The sequence below is a fragment of the Arachis hypogaea genome, chromosome 11 (assembly GCF_003086295.3).
Source record: "Arachis hypogaea cultivar Tifrunner chromosome 11, arahy.Tifrunner.gnm2.J5K5, whole genome shotgun sequence".
NCBI classification, from domain to species: Eukaryota; Viridiplantae; Streptophyta; class Magnoliopsida; order Fabales; family Fabaceae; genus Arachis; species Arachis hypogaea.
The window spans coordinates 137337758-137353039 of record NC_092046.1 but is presented as its reverse complement, the minus strand read 5'-3'; the positions used below and the strand labels follow the sequence as shown (position 1 = coordinate 137353039).

General features: G+C 36.2%; 1 protein-coding gene and 3 pseudogenes across 1 annotated transcript; 1 reads left to right on the top strand and 3 right to left on the bottom strand.

Moving 5' to 3' along the window:
- Positions 1–202: 202 nt before the first annotated feature.
- Positions 203–6313, bottom strand: LOC112722874 (protein GET4-like; annotated as a pseudogene).
- LOC112722869 (uncharacterized) lies at positions 5905–8479 on the bottom strand. Its single transcript, XM_025774051.3, has one exon. It carries the CDS (start codon positions 8477–8479, stop codon positions 6167–6169), a length of 2313 nt encoding a protein of 770 aa, XP_025629836.1. The 3' UTR covers positions 5905–6166.
- Positions 8480–8612: 133 nt separating this feature from the next.
- LOC112722870 (uncharacterized) lies at positions 8613–9736 on the top strand (annotated as a pseudogene).
- A 382-nt stretch (positions 9737–10118) lies between these two features.
- On the bottom strand, positions 10119–15205 carry LOC112722873 (protein GET4-like; annotated as a pseudogene).
- Positions 15206–15282: the final 77 nt, after the last annotated feature.

Below are 15282 nucleotides of genomic sequence, written 5' to 3'. Positions count from 1 at the left end.
GGATACAATTTTGTTTTAGTATCAAGATAAACTTTCTCAAAACATGTGGATAACAGTAGTTTTGAAAAAGTGATCAAATCAAAGCCTTACTTTATTGCAAGATGAATATTGGAAAGAGATGTTCTACTTTGATTTATTTCCAGAGCACATAATCTGAAGTAGAATGCCATAATACGTTGCTATGAGAAGAAAATTGTTGCTGTGACATGGAAATGAAAGAATAATAAAAAGCAATCAATCTCCACTGTAGAAGTTTTTACAGCAAATAACTCTTGAAATGAGTACTATGCAAATTTGTGAATCTAGTATTTATAAATCACAATAAATTCACCAAAAATAAACTATATCAAGAGATCACACAGCTTTTGTTTACTGAGATGGATTGCTCTATCCTAAAAAAGAATGAAAATAAAGGTGTTATAATTATCAGAATTTTCAATAGAAGTTGCTGTCCTATCTGGCAGTGTTTCAACAATGAGTAACTCATTCAGCAGACCCCATCAACTGCAAAACAAGAAATTAAGATGGAACTCTATAATTCATTTGAGAGGATATTTATACTAAAATATTTGTACTTTTGCATGTGCCAATGTGGCTTGTTTTGAACTATCAAAAGGTATGATGAGTAGTGTCTCTCACCTTGAATATATCTCCCAACATCCCCATGGGATTCCTTCTCTGCACTCCAAAAAACTTCTCTGCAATGTCATCTAGCATCTAAATCACAATTTTTGCATGTCAATTGCAGCATTCTAGCATCGTGCCAAGACAAAAACGATCAATAAGTATGAGTTCGAGTGTATTGGATGTGTGGTCCAAAATCATTCGCAACCACTCACTTTTATTTACAATATCAACATTATATTTAAAAAAAAAAAAAAAGTAAGGATCACTGGTTGCACATACTCATAGAACACATATTAAATGTGTTTGAGGATCATGCAAGTTAGCCGACAACAAAAGATGATAAAACTAAAAATGGCTTGGTATTGTGAGTTAGCTGACCTCATGGAATGCAGGTTCCCTGTCAATACTTGACTTATAATTAATTTTATCTCAACATATTAAAAAGAGGCAAAGCATCTCTCTCCATCCTACACCAAATTAGAAAGTTACGAAAATTCAGAAAAGTTCGCATGTAGCATGACCAATGAAACACTACAATAGAAACTATGCTTCATTATTTCTAAACATAGAACACAAATTGCTCAATGAATCAATGAAGGATCACAGGCAGCTTACGTTTGCAAAAGATAAGTGATGAACTGCATTAACTCTGACTTTGGGAACTCGATCTCGGTGGATTCGATTTGTGTCTTTACCTCTTCAACTAGTAGGTTGGCATCTCTCAAATTACCTTGACAAAATACCTGTCATGCATTAGGAAACCACAGAAAAAATAAATAAATAAATAATCATAAAAAGAAAAGGGAAAAAAAATATCTACGGACTAGAATTGCAATGCAAAAAGCAAACGTTGTATAAGTATCATAAGGGAGAGAGAAAAATGATCACATAGGCAAGGAATCCTAAGTGAGAATTAATTTCTTAGTGCCTTTACCTTAAAACCACTCGAGCAATCGCCAGATCATCTTCACCAGGATAGCACTATAATATTATGGAAAGCATATCAGTTTAACCTTCCTCCTAAGCTTATGCCAAGAATGTTTAATTTTTCCAGAAAGGATAAGTGCAAAATTGCTTGCAAGTTTGCATGTCTCAACAGAATTTGTGAAGCTCCCAACAAGGAGAAAAAATAAAAAAGGCATGGAGGTGTGTACCTTGCCCAGAAAGTTCACCAGAGTAGAAGCAAACTTCTTTGGATCATTTCCTCTCGTAAAATGATATGTTACTTTACCTATATCCTGCATTTAAAAAGTTTATTGATATTCATTCAAGTGTAAGTGAAGCTTTCCAGGGCGGAATGGAAATTCATAGATCTATCGGCTCCAAAGAAGAATAAAAATGGAGCTGCTTCCCTCTTCCAGAAAAAAGGAATTCTATCTAAACCCCAAAACCGTCAATTATATTTTATTTCAAAATCCAATTAAAAACGAGCCACCATTTCTTACTTTTCAGACATTAGCCACCGCTTTATCTGCTCTGCAATGAGCATTTACATTATTATTATCTAAACTGTGTTCCAAAAATACTTTCTTCAAACAAACTGAGAGTACATTGGTGAAGTTTATATTTCTTCCTCTCATCTTATACCTAATTTCTTTTTTAATTATAACATCTGCCAAATTTCTATGACGGACAGTAAACCAAATCATCCCAAATCATCAATGTTTATTTGTGTCACGTTAATTTTTTAAATATTCAAACTAAAAGAACTTTTACATATCTCCACTGACATGGGTTTCCCCCCACCAAAAATCATGCACAAGACAAAATTCAAACAGATGTTGGCAAAGCAAAAGGGGCTTGAAACAAACTCTAGAGACACAGGTATGGTCATTAGATTTAAGAGGAGTGACAATGAACAAGCACTTGAAGCACCATTTTGAAACATACCGCCTCAGGACTTTCCGAATATATGTATTCGGCTAGCATAATGTGCAGTTCAGGAGATCCATTACTATCTGCTCCATATTCGGCTGACCATCTGAATAGTGAATACAATACCAAGCAAGCCAAAAATATTACTCAGAAGGAACATGTGATTTTTATATATGGGATAATCTTAAACAGCACATATGCTGGATATTTCTATTTTGTGAAGTCTCACCTGATAGCAGCTTTTAAGAATGAGGAACAGCCTTCAACACGTGCCTTTGCCGTTCCGATGTCTTCAGAAAGCTGCTGCACGTCATCAACATCCCACAAGTGTTGTGGCAGTGGAACCCGAGGAAATGCCTGATAGATTTTCTTGACAAGATCTATCATTGAGATTCATCAGTAATAAGTAGCAGATTTCATGGTTAAATACTAGAGAGAGAGAGAGAGAGAGATTTAAATTTCGACATACATAGACACAAAAGAGTAATAAAACACTGATAAAAGACAAGATTAGAGCGCACCAAGTGTTTTTTCATCATAAGGAATTTTCCCTTTCACTAAGGTCTCCACATACATTGAAGCAAGCTCTGCTCCGCATGTAACCTTAAATATAGAGAAATGGAGCATTAGGCTTTGTCGTTTGTCAAATGTAAAAATTATTGAAGAACAATTCATCATAAAAATTAAAATTTGATTCCTGATTTTAAAATATGTGAAAATTAAATAGAGCAATCAATCTAAATAAAAGGACTGATGATCCTCCATCAACCATTTTCCCTTTCCCACACCAAAAATGAAAAAACAAAAAAATGAGCTCATAGAATCTCTCACAAACATCACAACAAAGGAAACAGTCATGCACAATCAACATCTACTTGTCTGATACACTTGCAAGGAAACTAGATAATAGTTATCCTATATTCCTAAATAAAGGTCATAAAAGTATATCTAGAAAGGCATTGACATAGAAGATGTACAACCTGCCCATGAGTCAATTGAAGGCAAGCTCCTGAATGTAGGATATCTAATGCTTCAGAATACCTCTCAGCAGATACAAATCTGCAGCAAAACATTTTTTCTTCATCAATGTTAACAACTTAAAATTGATGCACATGTATTAGTTAGTGGAGAGTTGGAGACCAAAGTAATGAAACTTCTCAAAATTATTCACTTGTGACTTAAACAAGCACATATCTATTTGGACGATATAAGAAAAGTACACTCCACATATTAGAAGAACAACAGGTTTTATTGGAGAACAAAAATACATAAGCATAGGGAAGTTCTATCCTAAAATAACAATACAAAAAAGAAAAAGAAGAAAGAAGAACATCAAGTAAAAGACTAGCAAAGCACCGTAGAGAGTTAAAAGATTAAAGACTATGTTACACAAGGGACATAACAGGGAAAAAACTATAGATCCATGAAAAATCCAGCAACTAAACCTACCTATCGGCACCAAAAATTACCTTCTTTTCTCCTCCCTAAAGTCTAAAGTGGCATATAAGAATATATTCCAAACTCTAATAGCAAATTCATGATTCACCAAAAATAGCAAAAGCGTTCACCACATGAAACTACATTATCCAGTTCTTGAAAGGAGAGTAATTTATGGTTCTATCTCTGCTGAATTGCCTCCTACTGATGTTAAAATCTTCCTTCCATTAAGCTGAAAAGGATTAGCTATTCTAGGCTATCAACTACACCAATGAGGAACTGGCTATCTGATTGCTTTATGAGCTACTGTTATAAAGTATACACTTGAAAACGAAAGAGAATAACAACTGCAAAACTAATTACTCGTGGTTTAAAAGAGAGTCGAATACAATTAGTGGTAATAACTAATAAGTAAAAGTTAGAAACTGTATGAACCTGGCACTAATCGATTTGTACATTTGTTAAGCTCCATAACAGTTGCCCTCATTTATAACTTTCTCCAATTTTTCAATATTCTGCATTTCAGCATAAGAAATAGGAAAATCCTTAAAGAAAAATGACAATAAAAGAAGAGCATAGGCAACACAATGCTTATAAGAAGACCTAGCCCTTAAAAAAACAGAGACATTTGCAGAAACTGTGTGAGGTAATATGAACAACCAAAGATGCAAATAAGAAGTCACAATGGGACCACAGTATTATTTATCCAATTGTTTTGCATGAAAATACGTCAAGAGTGTGCAATTGTCACTACTGTAGAATACTGCTACAGCTCCATGGTGCAAACAAGGATAACGGGAAGGAAATGGAGAATACCAAACACAGGATTCAACAGTAACTAAGAAAATAAAAGGGCTTAAGAAAACCAGAGAACGATTCAAAGGTGAAGTAAATGAGGAACTAATAAGATTTCTATTTTGTGAAGTCTCACCTGATAGCAGCTTTTAAGAATGAGGAACAGCCTTCAACACGTGCCTTTGCCGTTCCGATGTCTTCAGAAAGCTGCTGCACATCATCAACATCCCACAAGTGTTGTGGCAGTGGAACCCGAGGAAACGCCTGATAGATTTTCTTGACAAGATCTATCATTGAGATTCATCAGTAATAAGTAGCAGATTTCATGGTTAAATATTGAGAGAGAGAGGTATGCATATTTCTTTTCTACACTGACAAAGGGAGACCTTAAAATCATTTAAATTTCGACATACATAGACACAAGAGCAATAAAACACTGATAAAAGACAAGATTAGAGCGCACCAAGTGTTTTTTCATCATAAGGAATTTTCCCTTTCACTAAGGTCTCCACATACATTGAAGCAAGCTCTGCTCCGCATGTAACCTTAAATATAGAGAAATGGAGCATTAGGCTGTCTTTTGTCAAATGTAAAAATCATTGAAGAACAATTCATCATAGAAATTAAAATTTGATTCCTGATTTTAAAATATGTGAAAATTAAATAGAGCAATCAATCTAAATAAAAGGACTCATGATCCTCCATCAACCATTTTCCCTTTCCCACACCAAAAATGAAAAAACAGAAAAATGAGCTCATAGAGTCTCTCACAAACATCACAACAAAGGAAACAGTCATGCACAATCAACATCTACTTGTCTGATACACTTGCAAGGAAACTAGATAATAGTTATCCTATATTCCTAAATAAAGGTCATAAAAGTATATCTAGAAAGGCATTGACATAGAAGATGTACAACCTGCCCATGAGTCAATTGAAGGCAAGCTCCTGAATGTAGGATATCTAATGCTTCAGAATACCTCTCAGCAGATACATATCTGCAGCAAAACATTTTTTCTTCATCAATGTTAACAACTTAAAATTGATGCACATGTATTAGTTAGTGGAGAGTTGGAGACCAAAGTAATGAAACTTCTCAAAATTATTCACTTGTGACTTAAACAAGCACATATCTATTTGGACGATATAAGAAAAGTACACTCCACATATTAGAAGAACAACAGGTTTTATTGGAGAATAAAAATACATAAGCATAGGGGAAGTTATATCCTAAAAGAATCAATAACAATACAAAAAAAGAAAAAAAGAAAGAAGAACATCAAGCAAAAGACTAGCGAAGCACCGTAGAGAGTTAAAAAATTAAAGACTATGTTACACAAGGGACATAACAGGGAAAAAACTATAGATCCATGAAAATTTCAGCAACTCAATCTACCTATCAGCACCAAAAATTACCTTCTTTTCTCCTCCCTAAAGTCTAAAGTGGCATATAAGAATACATTCCTTCGATATGCTTTTTCGCCTCTTCAATAGCCCATCCATTAACTTGAAATACGCAGATTTATTCAAACTAACTCCTTTCTGCTCTGATTCTTGAAATAGTTTCATTGCCTCTTTGTACTTCCCTTGAGTACAAAAATTACTTATCTGTTCTGAGTAATCCATGTTGCCTGAACCAAGCATTTGTGAAGTGTCTTCACTTATCATATTTGGACTTGTCTCTAGGAGTTTTGACATGAATTTCTTTGCTTCCTCAGTTCTCCCAGCATGAGTAAGTGCACCAATGATGGCAGTATAAGTATATCGGTCCGGCCCCAATTTTTTCTTCTCCATCTCAGTCATGAGGTCAAATGCTTCATCAAGTTTCCCTTCTTTGCAAAGGACGGAAATCAACGTGTTGTACGTAACTGCATCAACGGGCTTACCTTTAACGATCCATGTGTTAAATAAATTAAAGGCCTTCTCGAACATACCATGTTTGCAAAGCCCTCGAAGAAGAATGTTACATGTAATAACATCCGGCTTGAATGAGTTCTCAACCATTCTGTTATAGAACAAGAATGCTTTCTCCACTGCTCCCTCCCAGCAGTAACCATGAATAATTATGTTACACGTAGCTTCATCGGGGGCCAAACCTTTATCTAGAAGCTCATTCAATTTATCTACAGCCTGATCAGTTTTTAAAGAATGGCACAACCCCCTAATTATAGTGTTATAAGTGACAACACTAGGAATGATCCCCTTCTCCTTCATCTCATCCCAAAGCTTCAGAGCTTTGTTTGTTTGTTCATTTTTAAAGTATCCCATGATTAGAGTTCCATAGGTTACCTCATCGAGAATATAACCTCGCTTTGCGGCCTTCACAGTCAACTCGTATGCCTCTTTGAGCAGCTTCTCCGTGCACAATTTGTGCACTATAGTGTTCAGAGTAAAAGTATCCATCTTTAAACCTTTCCTCCCCATTTCATCCATCATCTTAAAAGCTTCTCCCAGATTTCCTGCCTTACAATAACCATTGATCATAGTATTATAAGTAAAACAGTCCGGTGAAAACCCACTCTCCACCATCTTCGCCACGACACAGCCGGCTTCATCCATCTTACCTTCCTTACAATACCACTTCACCATTATATTGTGAGTCACCGCGTTTGGCTTGACTCCCTTTCCCTTCATTTCCTCAACCAACTTGAATGCTTCCACACTCCCCTTCCACTGAAAACACCCGTCAATCAGAGTATTGTAGGTAACCTCATCCGGCATCACTCTCAGGCTCTCCATCTCATCCCTTAGGCTAATCGCCTCCTTGACCTTCCCCTCGTCGCACAAACCCCTCATGATTGTATTATAAGTCCAAATATCCGGTACCATGCCGTTCGCTTTCATCAACTCGACAACCTCAGCAGCCTCCTTCAACCACCTCAACTTACAATAGCCATTAACCAAGATATTATAGGTGTTCCTATTTGGGGAAACCCCGCTACCTTTCATCTCTAGCAAAACCTCCCTAACCTTACTCAATTGGCCCTTTCTACACAATGCATCAAGAATAGTATTGTAAGTGATATTATCAGGAGAACAAGCAAAATCAGACATTTGGTTCATGAAGCCAAGAGCATCATTAAAATTATTATCAAGACAAGAACCATGGATCAAGATGTTGAAGGTGGTGGTATTTGGGATTATACCGAGCTTAAGGGAATCGTTGAAGACTTGTTTGGAGAGGTGAATGGAGTGGGAGGAATGAGGGTGCTGGCGGATGAGGGAGGAGAGGAGGGAGTGACAGGTGAGGAGGTTGGGTTTAATGCGGAGGCGCTTCATCTTGTTGAAGAGCTGGAAGGCGAGGTCGGGGTAGTGGGAGAGGGCGTAGGCGGAGAGGGAGGTGTCGAGGAGTGGCTGCGGGAGACGCGGGCGGCGGAGGAGGAGCTGGTGGAGGGAGTGGCGGGGGTGGTCGGAGGAGATGAAGTTGAGGAGGAGGGAACGGGCGGAGGAGTAGCGGCGGTGGACGAGGAGGCCGGGAAGGAGGGCGAGTAGGAGCTCAGGGGAGGAGGAGAGAGAAGGGTGGGGAGAGTGGCGGAGGATGTGGAAGAAGGAGAGGAGGGTGGCGGAGTGGGTGCGGTGGAGTTGGGTGGAGGAGAGGACGGAAAGCACGGTGGGGAGGGTGAGATTTTGGATTAAGGGTTTGAGTGCGGTGTGGGGGTCACGGTGGCTGGTGAGGATGGTGGTCACCGTTTTCAGCAGCTGAGCTTCCGATGAGGCTGCGTCGGTGGTGGTGGTGGTAGTCATCTTTATGGCATTAGGGTTTATGGTGCTGATGAGCTAAACGGGGAAGGAGCTTCCCTTATTTTATTTATTCAATTTATTAATAAAGTTACAATACTCTCCAAAACACTAATATTCTATAAAAAAAACTGTGGTACATAGGAATATTCCATTTTATCCTCTAAAATATTTAAAAAAAAAAAAAAAAAAGGAGACAAAGCGAATGAAAACCAGAAGTTCCTATGGAGGAGACGAAGGCGGTGACGCTGAAGCCAATCGAAGCAACTCCGTCGACCTTCAAAGACTACGGTCAGGTCATTGAGGCTTCGCCGGACGGCGACGAGTTCGGCCCCCATGATGCTCAGTTGGACCTTTCCCTTTACCATCACCAATTTTTTACTCTCTAATCAAGCTTCAATTTTTATCAGCTCACAAGTATTCTAATTCCCTTTTCATACACCCTTTTGCTCCTTGTTTATTCTGGTTGGATCTTTTTCTGTCTGCCTAATTAGCTATATATAAAGTGCAAATCTTGGATTATGAGTATTATTAGAGGTTTTATTCAACTATAGATTAGTTAACTTCTTGAAATGACTTTGAGGGTGATTTTGAGCTCCAACTTCTTGAAATGACTTTGTATATAACAGGTTTTACATCATGCATATCGAAAATCGTCCGCTGAAGTTTTCGAATATTACACATCATGCAAGTGTGACACAATGCCTTGGTTCTATTGGTGGCCATGCTTGGTATCTTGGAGTTGCTAAGCCATCCATTGTTGAATCAGATGAACTCAAGGATAACACCGGAAAGAAGATTGTGCAATCACGATGTGGCCATTCGTACGCGCCTCCTGCCATTGATGATGTCCAAATATTGCTGGCCCTATATTTAAAGAAGATGCAATGGACTTCTACAATCTGGAATTGAGCAATACAAATGTAAGTTTTTGGATTTCCACTAAAACTGAGACTTCACTTCTGCTTGAGATTAGCCACCAGATTTAGAGGGAAATGAAGCCAAGTTTGATTGTTTTATTTTATCTTTTTGTTCATGCATAAGGTAGATTTTTCATGTGACTTAATTCTATGTACAGGTGATTGATCATACCACACACAGCTTCAAGAAAGATAATGGAGTGGTCTTTTTGATCGATGATTAATATCATAGCTTCCTCAAAGCATTTCAACTGATTATGTATACTGTGTATAATGTAATAAGAGTATAATACCACTCATGATACTGTAGTACAATTTATGAAATTTTAGTATTGTGCTTTAATTGGTGTTTCCATTTTACATGAGCAAATGCTTTCCTAGGAGGTTGTTGACTATTTAAATAAGAGTATATTCTGATTTGCCATCAATAAACACTGAGCTTGTCTATGGTGAAAAAGAATCCCTGATTATGATAGAATTTAGAAATGGGTCATTCACAAAATTCATAATATAATATATTGAAGGATACAATTTTGTTTTAGTATCAAGATAAACTTTCTCAAAACATGTGGATAACAGTAGTTTTGAAAAAGTGATCAAATCAAAGCCTTACTTTATTGCAAGATGAATATTGGAAAGAGATGTTCTACTTTGATTTATTTCCAGAGCACATAATCTGAAGTAGAATGCCATAATACGTTGCTATGAGAAGAAAATTGTTGCTGTGACATGGAAATGAAAGAATAATAAAAAGCAATCAATCTCCACTGTAGAAGTTTTTACAGCAAATAACTCTTGAAATGAGTACTATGCAAATTTGTGAATCTAGTATTTATAAATCACAATAAATTCACCAAAAATAAACTATATCAAGAGATCACACAGCTTTTGTTTACTGAGATGGATTGCTCTATCCTAAAAAAGAATGAAAATAAAGGTGTTATAATTATCAGAATTTTCAATAGAAGTTGCTGTCCTATCTGGCAGTGTTTCAACAATGAGTAACTCATTCAGCAGACCCCATCAACTGCAAAACAAGAAATTAAGATGGAACTCTATAATTCATTTGAGAGGATATTTATACTAAAATATTTGTACTTTTGCATGTGCCAATGTGGCTTGTTTTGAACTATCAAAAGGTATGATGAGTAGTGTCTCTCACCTTGAATATATCTCCCAACATCCCCATGGGATTCCTTCTCTGCACTCCAAAAAACTTCTCTGCAATGTCATCTAGCATCTAAATCACAATTTTTGCATGTCAATTGCAGCATTCTAGCATCGTGCCAAGACAAAAACGATCAATAAGTATGAGTTCGAGTGTATTGGATGTGTGGTCCAAAATCATTCGCAACCACTCACTTTTATTTACAATATCAACATTATATTTAAAAAAAAAAAAAAAGTAAGGATCACTGGTTGCACATACTCATAGAACACATATTAAATGTGTTTGAGGATCATGCAAGTTAGCCGACAACAAAAGATGATAAAACTAAAAATGGCTTGGTATTGTGAGTTAGCTGACCTCATGGAATGCAGGTTCCCTGTCAATACTTGACTTATAATTAATTTTATCTCAACATATTAAAAAGAGGCAAAGCATCTCTCTCCATCCTACACCAAATTAGAAAGTTACGAAAATTCAGAAAAGTTCGCATGTAGCATGACCAATGAAACACTACAATAGAAACTATGCTTCATTATTTCTAAACATAGAACACAAATTGCTCAATGAATCAATGAAGGATCACAGGCAGCTTACGTTTGCAAAAGATAAGTGATGAACTGCATTAACTCTGACTTTGGGAACTCGATCTCGGTGGATTCGATTTGTGTCTTTACCTCTTCAACTAGTAGGTTGGCATCTCTCAAATTACCTTGACAAAATACCTGTCATGCATTAGGAAACCACAGAAAAAATAAATAAATAAATAATCATAAAAAGAAAAGGGAAAAAAAATATCTACGGACTAGAATTGCAATGCAAAAAGCAAACGTTGTATAAGTATCATAAGGGAGAGAGAAAAATGATCACATAGGCAAGGAATCCTAAGTGAGAATTAATTTCTTAGTGCCTTTACCTTAAAACCACTCGAGCAATCGCCAGATCATCTTCACCAGGATAGCACTATAATATTATGGAAAGCATATCAGTTTAACCTTCCTCCTAAGCTTATGCCAAGAATGTTTAATTTTTCCAGAAAGGATAAGTGCAAAATTGCTTGCAAGTTTGCATGTCTCAACAGAATTTGTGAAGCTCCCAACAAGGAGAAAAAATAAAAAAGGCATGGAGGTGTGTACCTTGCCCAGAAAGTTCACCAGAGTAGAAGCAAACTTCTTTGGATCATTTCCTCTCGTAAAATGATATGTTACTTTACCTATATCCTGCATTTAAAAAGTTTATTGATATTCATTCAAGTGTAAGTGAAGCTTTCCAGGGCGGAATGGAAATTCATAGATCTATCGGCTCCAAAGAAGAATAAAAATGGAGCTGCTTCCCTCTTCCAGAAAAAAGGAATTCTATCTAAACCCCAAAACCGTCAATTATATTTTATTTCAAAATCCAATTAAAAACGAGCCACCATTTCTTACTTTTCAGACATTAGCCACCGCTTTATCTGCTCTGCAATGAGCATTTACATTATTATTATCTAAACTGTGTTCCAAAAATACTTTCTTCAAACAAACTGAGAGTACATTGGTGAAGTTTATATTTCTTCCTCTCATCTTATACCTAATTTCTTTTTTAATTATAACATCTGCCAAATTTCTATGACGGACAGTAAACCAAATCATCCCAAATCATCAATGTTTATTTGTGTCACGTTAATTTTTTAAATATTCAAACTAAAAGAACTTTTACATATCTCCACTGACATGGGTTTCCCCCCACCAAAAATCATGCACAAGACAAAATTCAAACAGATGTTGGCAAAGCAAAAGGGGCTTGAAACAAACTCTAGAGACACAGGTATGGTCATTAGATTTAAGAGGAGTGACAATGAACAAGCACTTGAAGCACCATTTTGAAACATACCGCCTCAGGACTTTCCGAATATATGTATTCGGCTAGCATAATGTGCAGTTCAGGAGATCCATTACTATCTGCTCCATATTCGGCTGACCATCTGAATAGTGAATACAATACCAAGCAAGCCAAAAATATTACTCAGAAGGAACATGTGATTTTTATATATGGGATAATCTTAAACAGCACATATGCTGGATATTTCTATTTTGTGAAGTCTCACCTGATAGCAGCTTTTAAGAATGAGGAACAGCCTTCAACACGTGCCTTTGCCGTTCCGATGTCTTCAGAAAGCTGCTGCACGTCATCAACATCCCACAAGTGTTGTGGCAGTGGAACCCGAGGAAATGCCTGATAGATTTTCTTGACAAGATCTATCATTGAGATTCATCAGTAATAAGTAGCAGATTTCATGGTTAAATACTAGAGAGAGAGAGAGAGAGATTTAAATTTCGACATACATAGACACAAAAGAGTAATAAAACACTGATAAAAGACAAGATTAGAGCGCACCAAGTGTTTTTTCATCATAAGGAATTTTCCCTTTCACTAAGGTCTCCACATACATTGAAGCAAGCTCTGCTCCGCATGTAACCTTAAATATAGAGAAATGGAGCATTAGGCTTTGTCGTTTGTCAAATGTAAAAATTATTGAAGAACAATTCATCATAAAAATTAAAATTTGATTCCTGATTTTAAAATATGTGAAAATTAAATAGAGCAATCAATCTAAATAAAAGGACTGATGATCCTCCATCAACCATTTTCCCTTTCCCACACCAAAAATGAAAAAACAAAAAAATGAGCTCATAGAATCTCTCACAAACATCACAACAAAGGAAACAGTCATGCACAATCAACATCTACTTGTCTGATACACTTGCAAGGAAACTAGATAATAGTTATCCTATATTCCTAAATAAAGGTCATAAAAGTATATCTAGAAAGGCATTGACATAGAAGATGTACAACCTGCCCATGAGTCAATTGAAGGCAAGCTCCTGAATGTAGGATATCTAATGCTTCAGAATACCTCTCAGCAGATACAAATCTGCAGCAAAACATTTTTTCTTCATCAATGTTAACAACTTAAAATTGATGCACATGTATTAGTTAGTGGAGAGTTGGAGACCAAAGTAATGAAACTTCTCAAAATTATTCACTTGTGACTTAAACAAGCACATATCTATTTGGACGATATAAGAAAAGTACACTCCACATATTAGAAGAACAACAGGTTTTATTGGAGAACAAAAATACATAAGCATAGGGAAGTTCTATCCTAAAATAACAATACAAAAAAGAAAAAGAAGAAAGAAGAACATCAAGTAAAAGACTAGCAAAGCACCGTAGAGAGTTAAAAGATTAAAGACTATGTTACACAAGGGACATAACAGGGAAAAAACTATAGATCCATGAAAAATCCAGCAACTAAACCTACCTATCGGCACCAAAAATTACCTTCTTTTCTCCTCCCTAAAGTCTAAAGTGGCATATAAGAATATATTCCAAACTCTAATAGCAAATTCATGATTCACCAAAAATAGCAAAAGCGTTCACCACATGAAACTACATTATCCAGTTCTTGAAAGGAGAGTAATTTATGGTTCTATCTCTGCTGAATTGCCTCCTACTGATGTTAAAATCTTCCTTCCATTAAGCTGAAAAGGATTAGCTATTCTAGGCTATCAACTACACCAATGAGGAACTGGCTATCTGATTGCTTTATGAGCTACTGTTATAAAGTATACACTTGAAAACGAAAGAGAATAACAACTGCAAAACTAATTACTCGTGGTTTAAAAGAGAGTCGAATACAATTAGTGGTAATAACTAATAAGTAAAAGTTAGAAACTGTATGAACCTGGCACTAATCGATTTGTACATTTGTTAAGCTCCATAACAGTTGCCCTCATTTATAACTTTCTCCAATTTTTCAATATTCTGCATTTCAGCATAAGAAATAGGAAAATCCTTAAAGAAAAATGACAATAAAAGAAGAGCATAGGCAACACAATGCTTATAAGAAGACCTAGCCCTTAAAAAAACAGAGACATTTGCAGAAACTGTGTGAGGTAATATGAACAACCAAAGATGCAAATAAGAAGTCACAATGGGACCACAGTATTATTTATCCAATTGTTTTGCATGAAAATACGTCAAGAGTGTGCAATTGTCACTACTGTAGAATACTGCTACTGCTCCATGGTGCAAACAAGGATAATGGGAAGGAAATGGGGAATACCAAACACAGGATTCAACAGTAACTAAGAAGATAAAAGGGCTTAAGAAAACCAGAGAACGATTCAAAAGTGAAGTAAATGAGTAAAACGTAACTCATGCTATGCAGAATCTGTTTCCCTTTTATATAGTAGCAACAAAACCATACCCGCTAGAAATAAAAATTAATATAATAATAGTAATAATAAATCAAAACAATGTGTTTGTGATTCAAGCAAATCAAAATCATCCAAAAACATGATTTTTCAGCCAAATGCAACATCGGGTACTGCAGCAGAAAAAGCGTTACAACAAAAGTTTCCATTTTTGTTGTTAAAGAAACAAAACCAATATAAAATCAATAAGCATTAGAATTATAAAAAACAAAACTTTTCGTTTCACTTAGACTACACAAGATGAAACCATGAAAAGGGCTAAATTACTATGATGAGATTTTCACTTTTGTTCAGTTTGGACCCAAAAATGAAAAGAGAAGATTGATGGGTATCGTACCTCTTGAGCCGGAGGTAGTTCTAATCTTCTGGATCTATGCCGCGACATGGCAACGATGATGCTCTTTCCTGCAATCCCCTTTTTGATGGAGCTCAAGAAAAATTAGAGCTTTTTCGGTTTTTTCA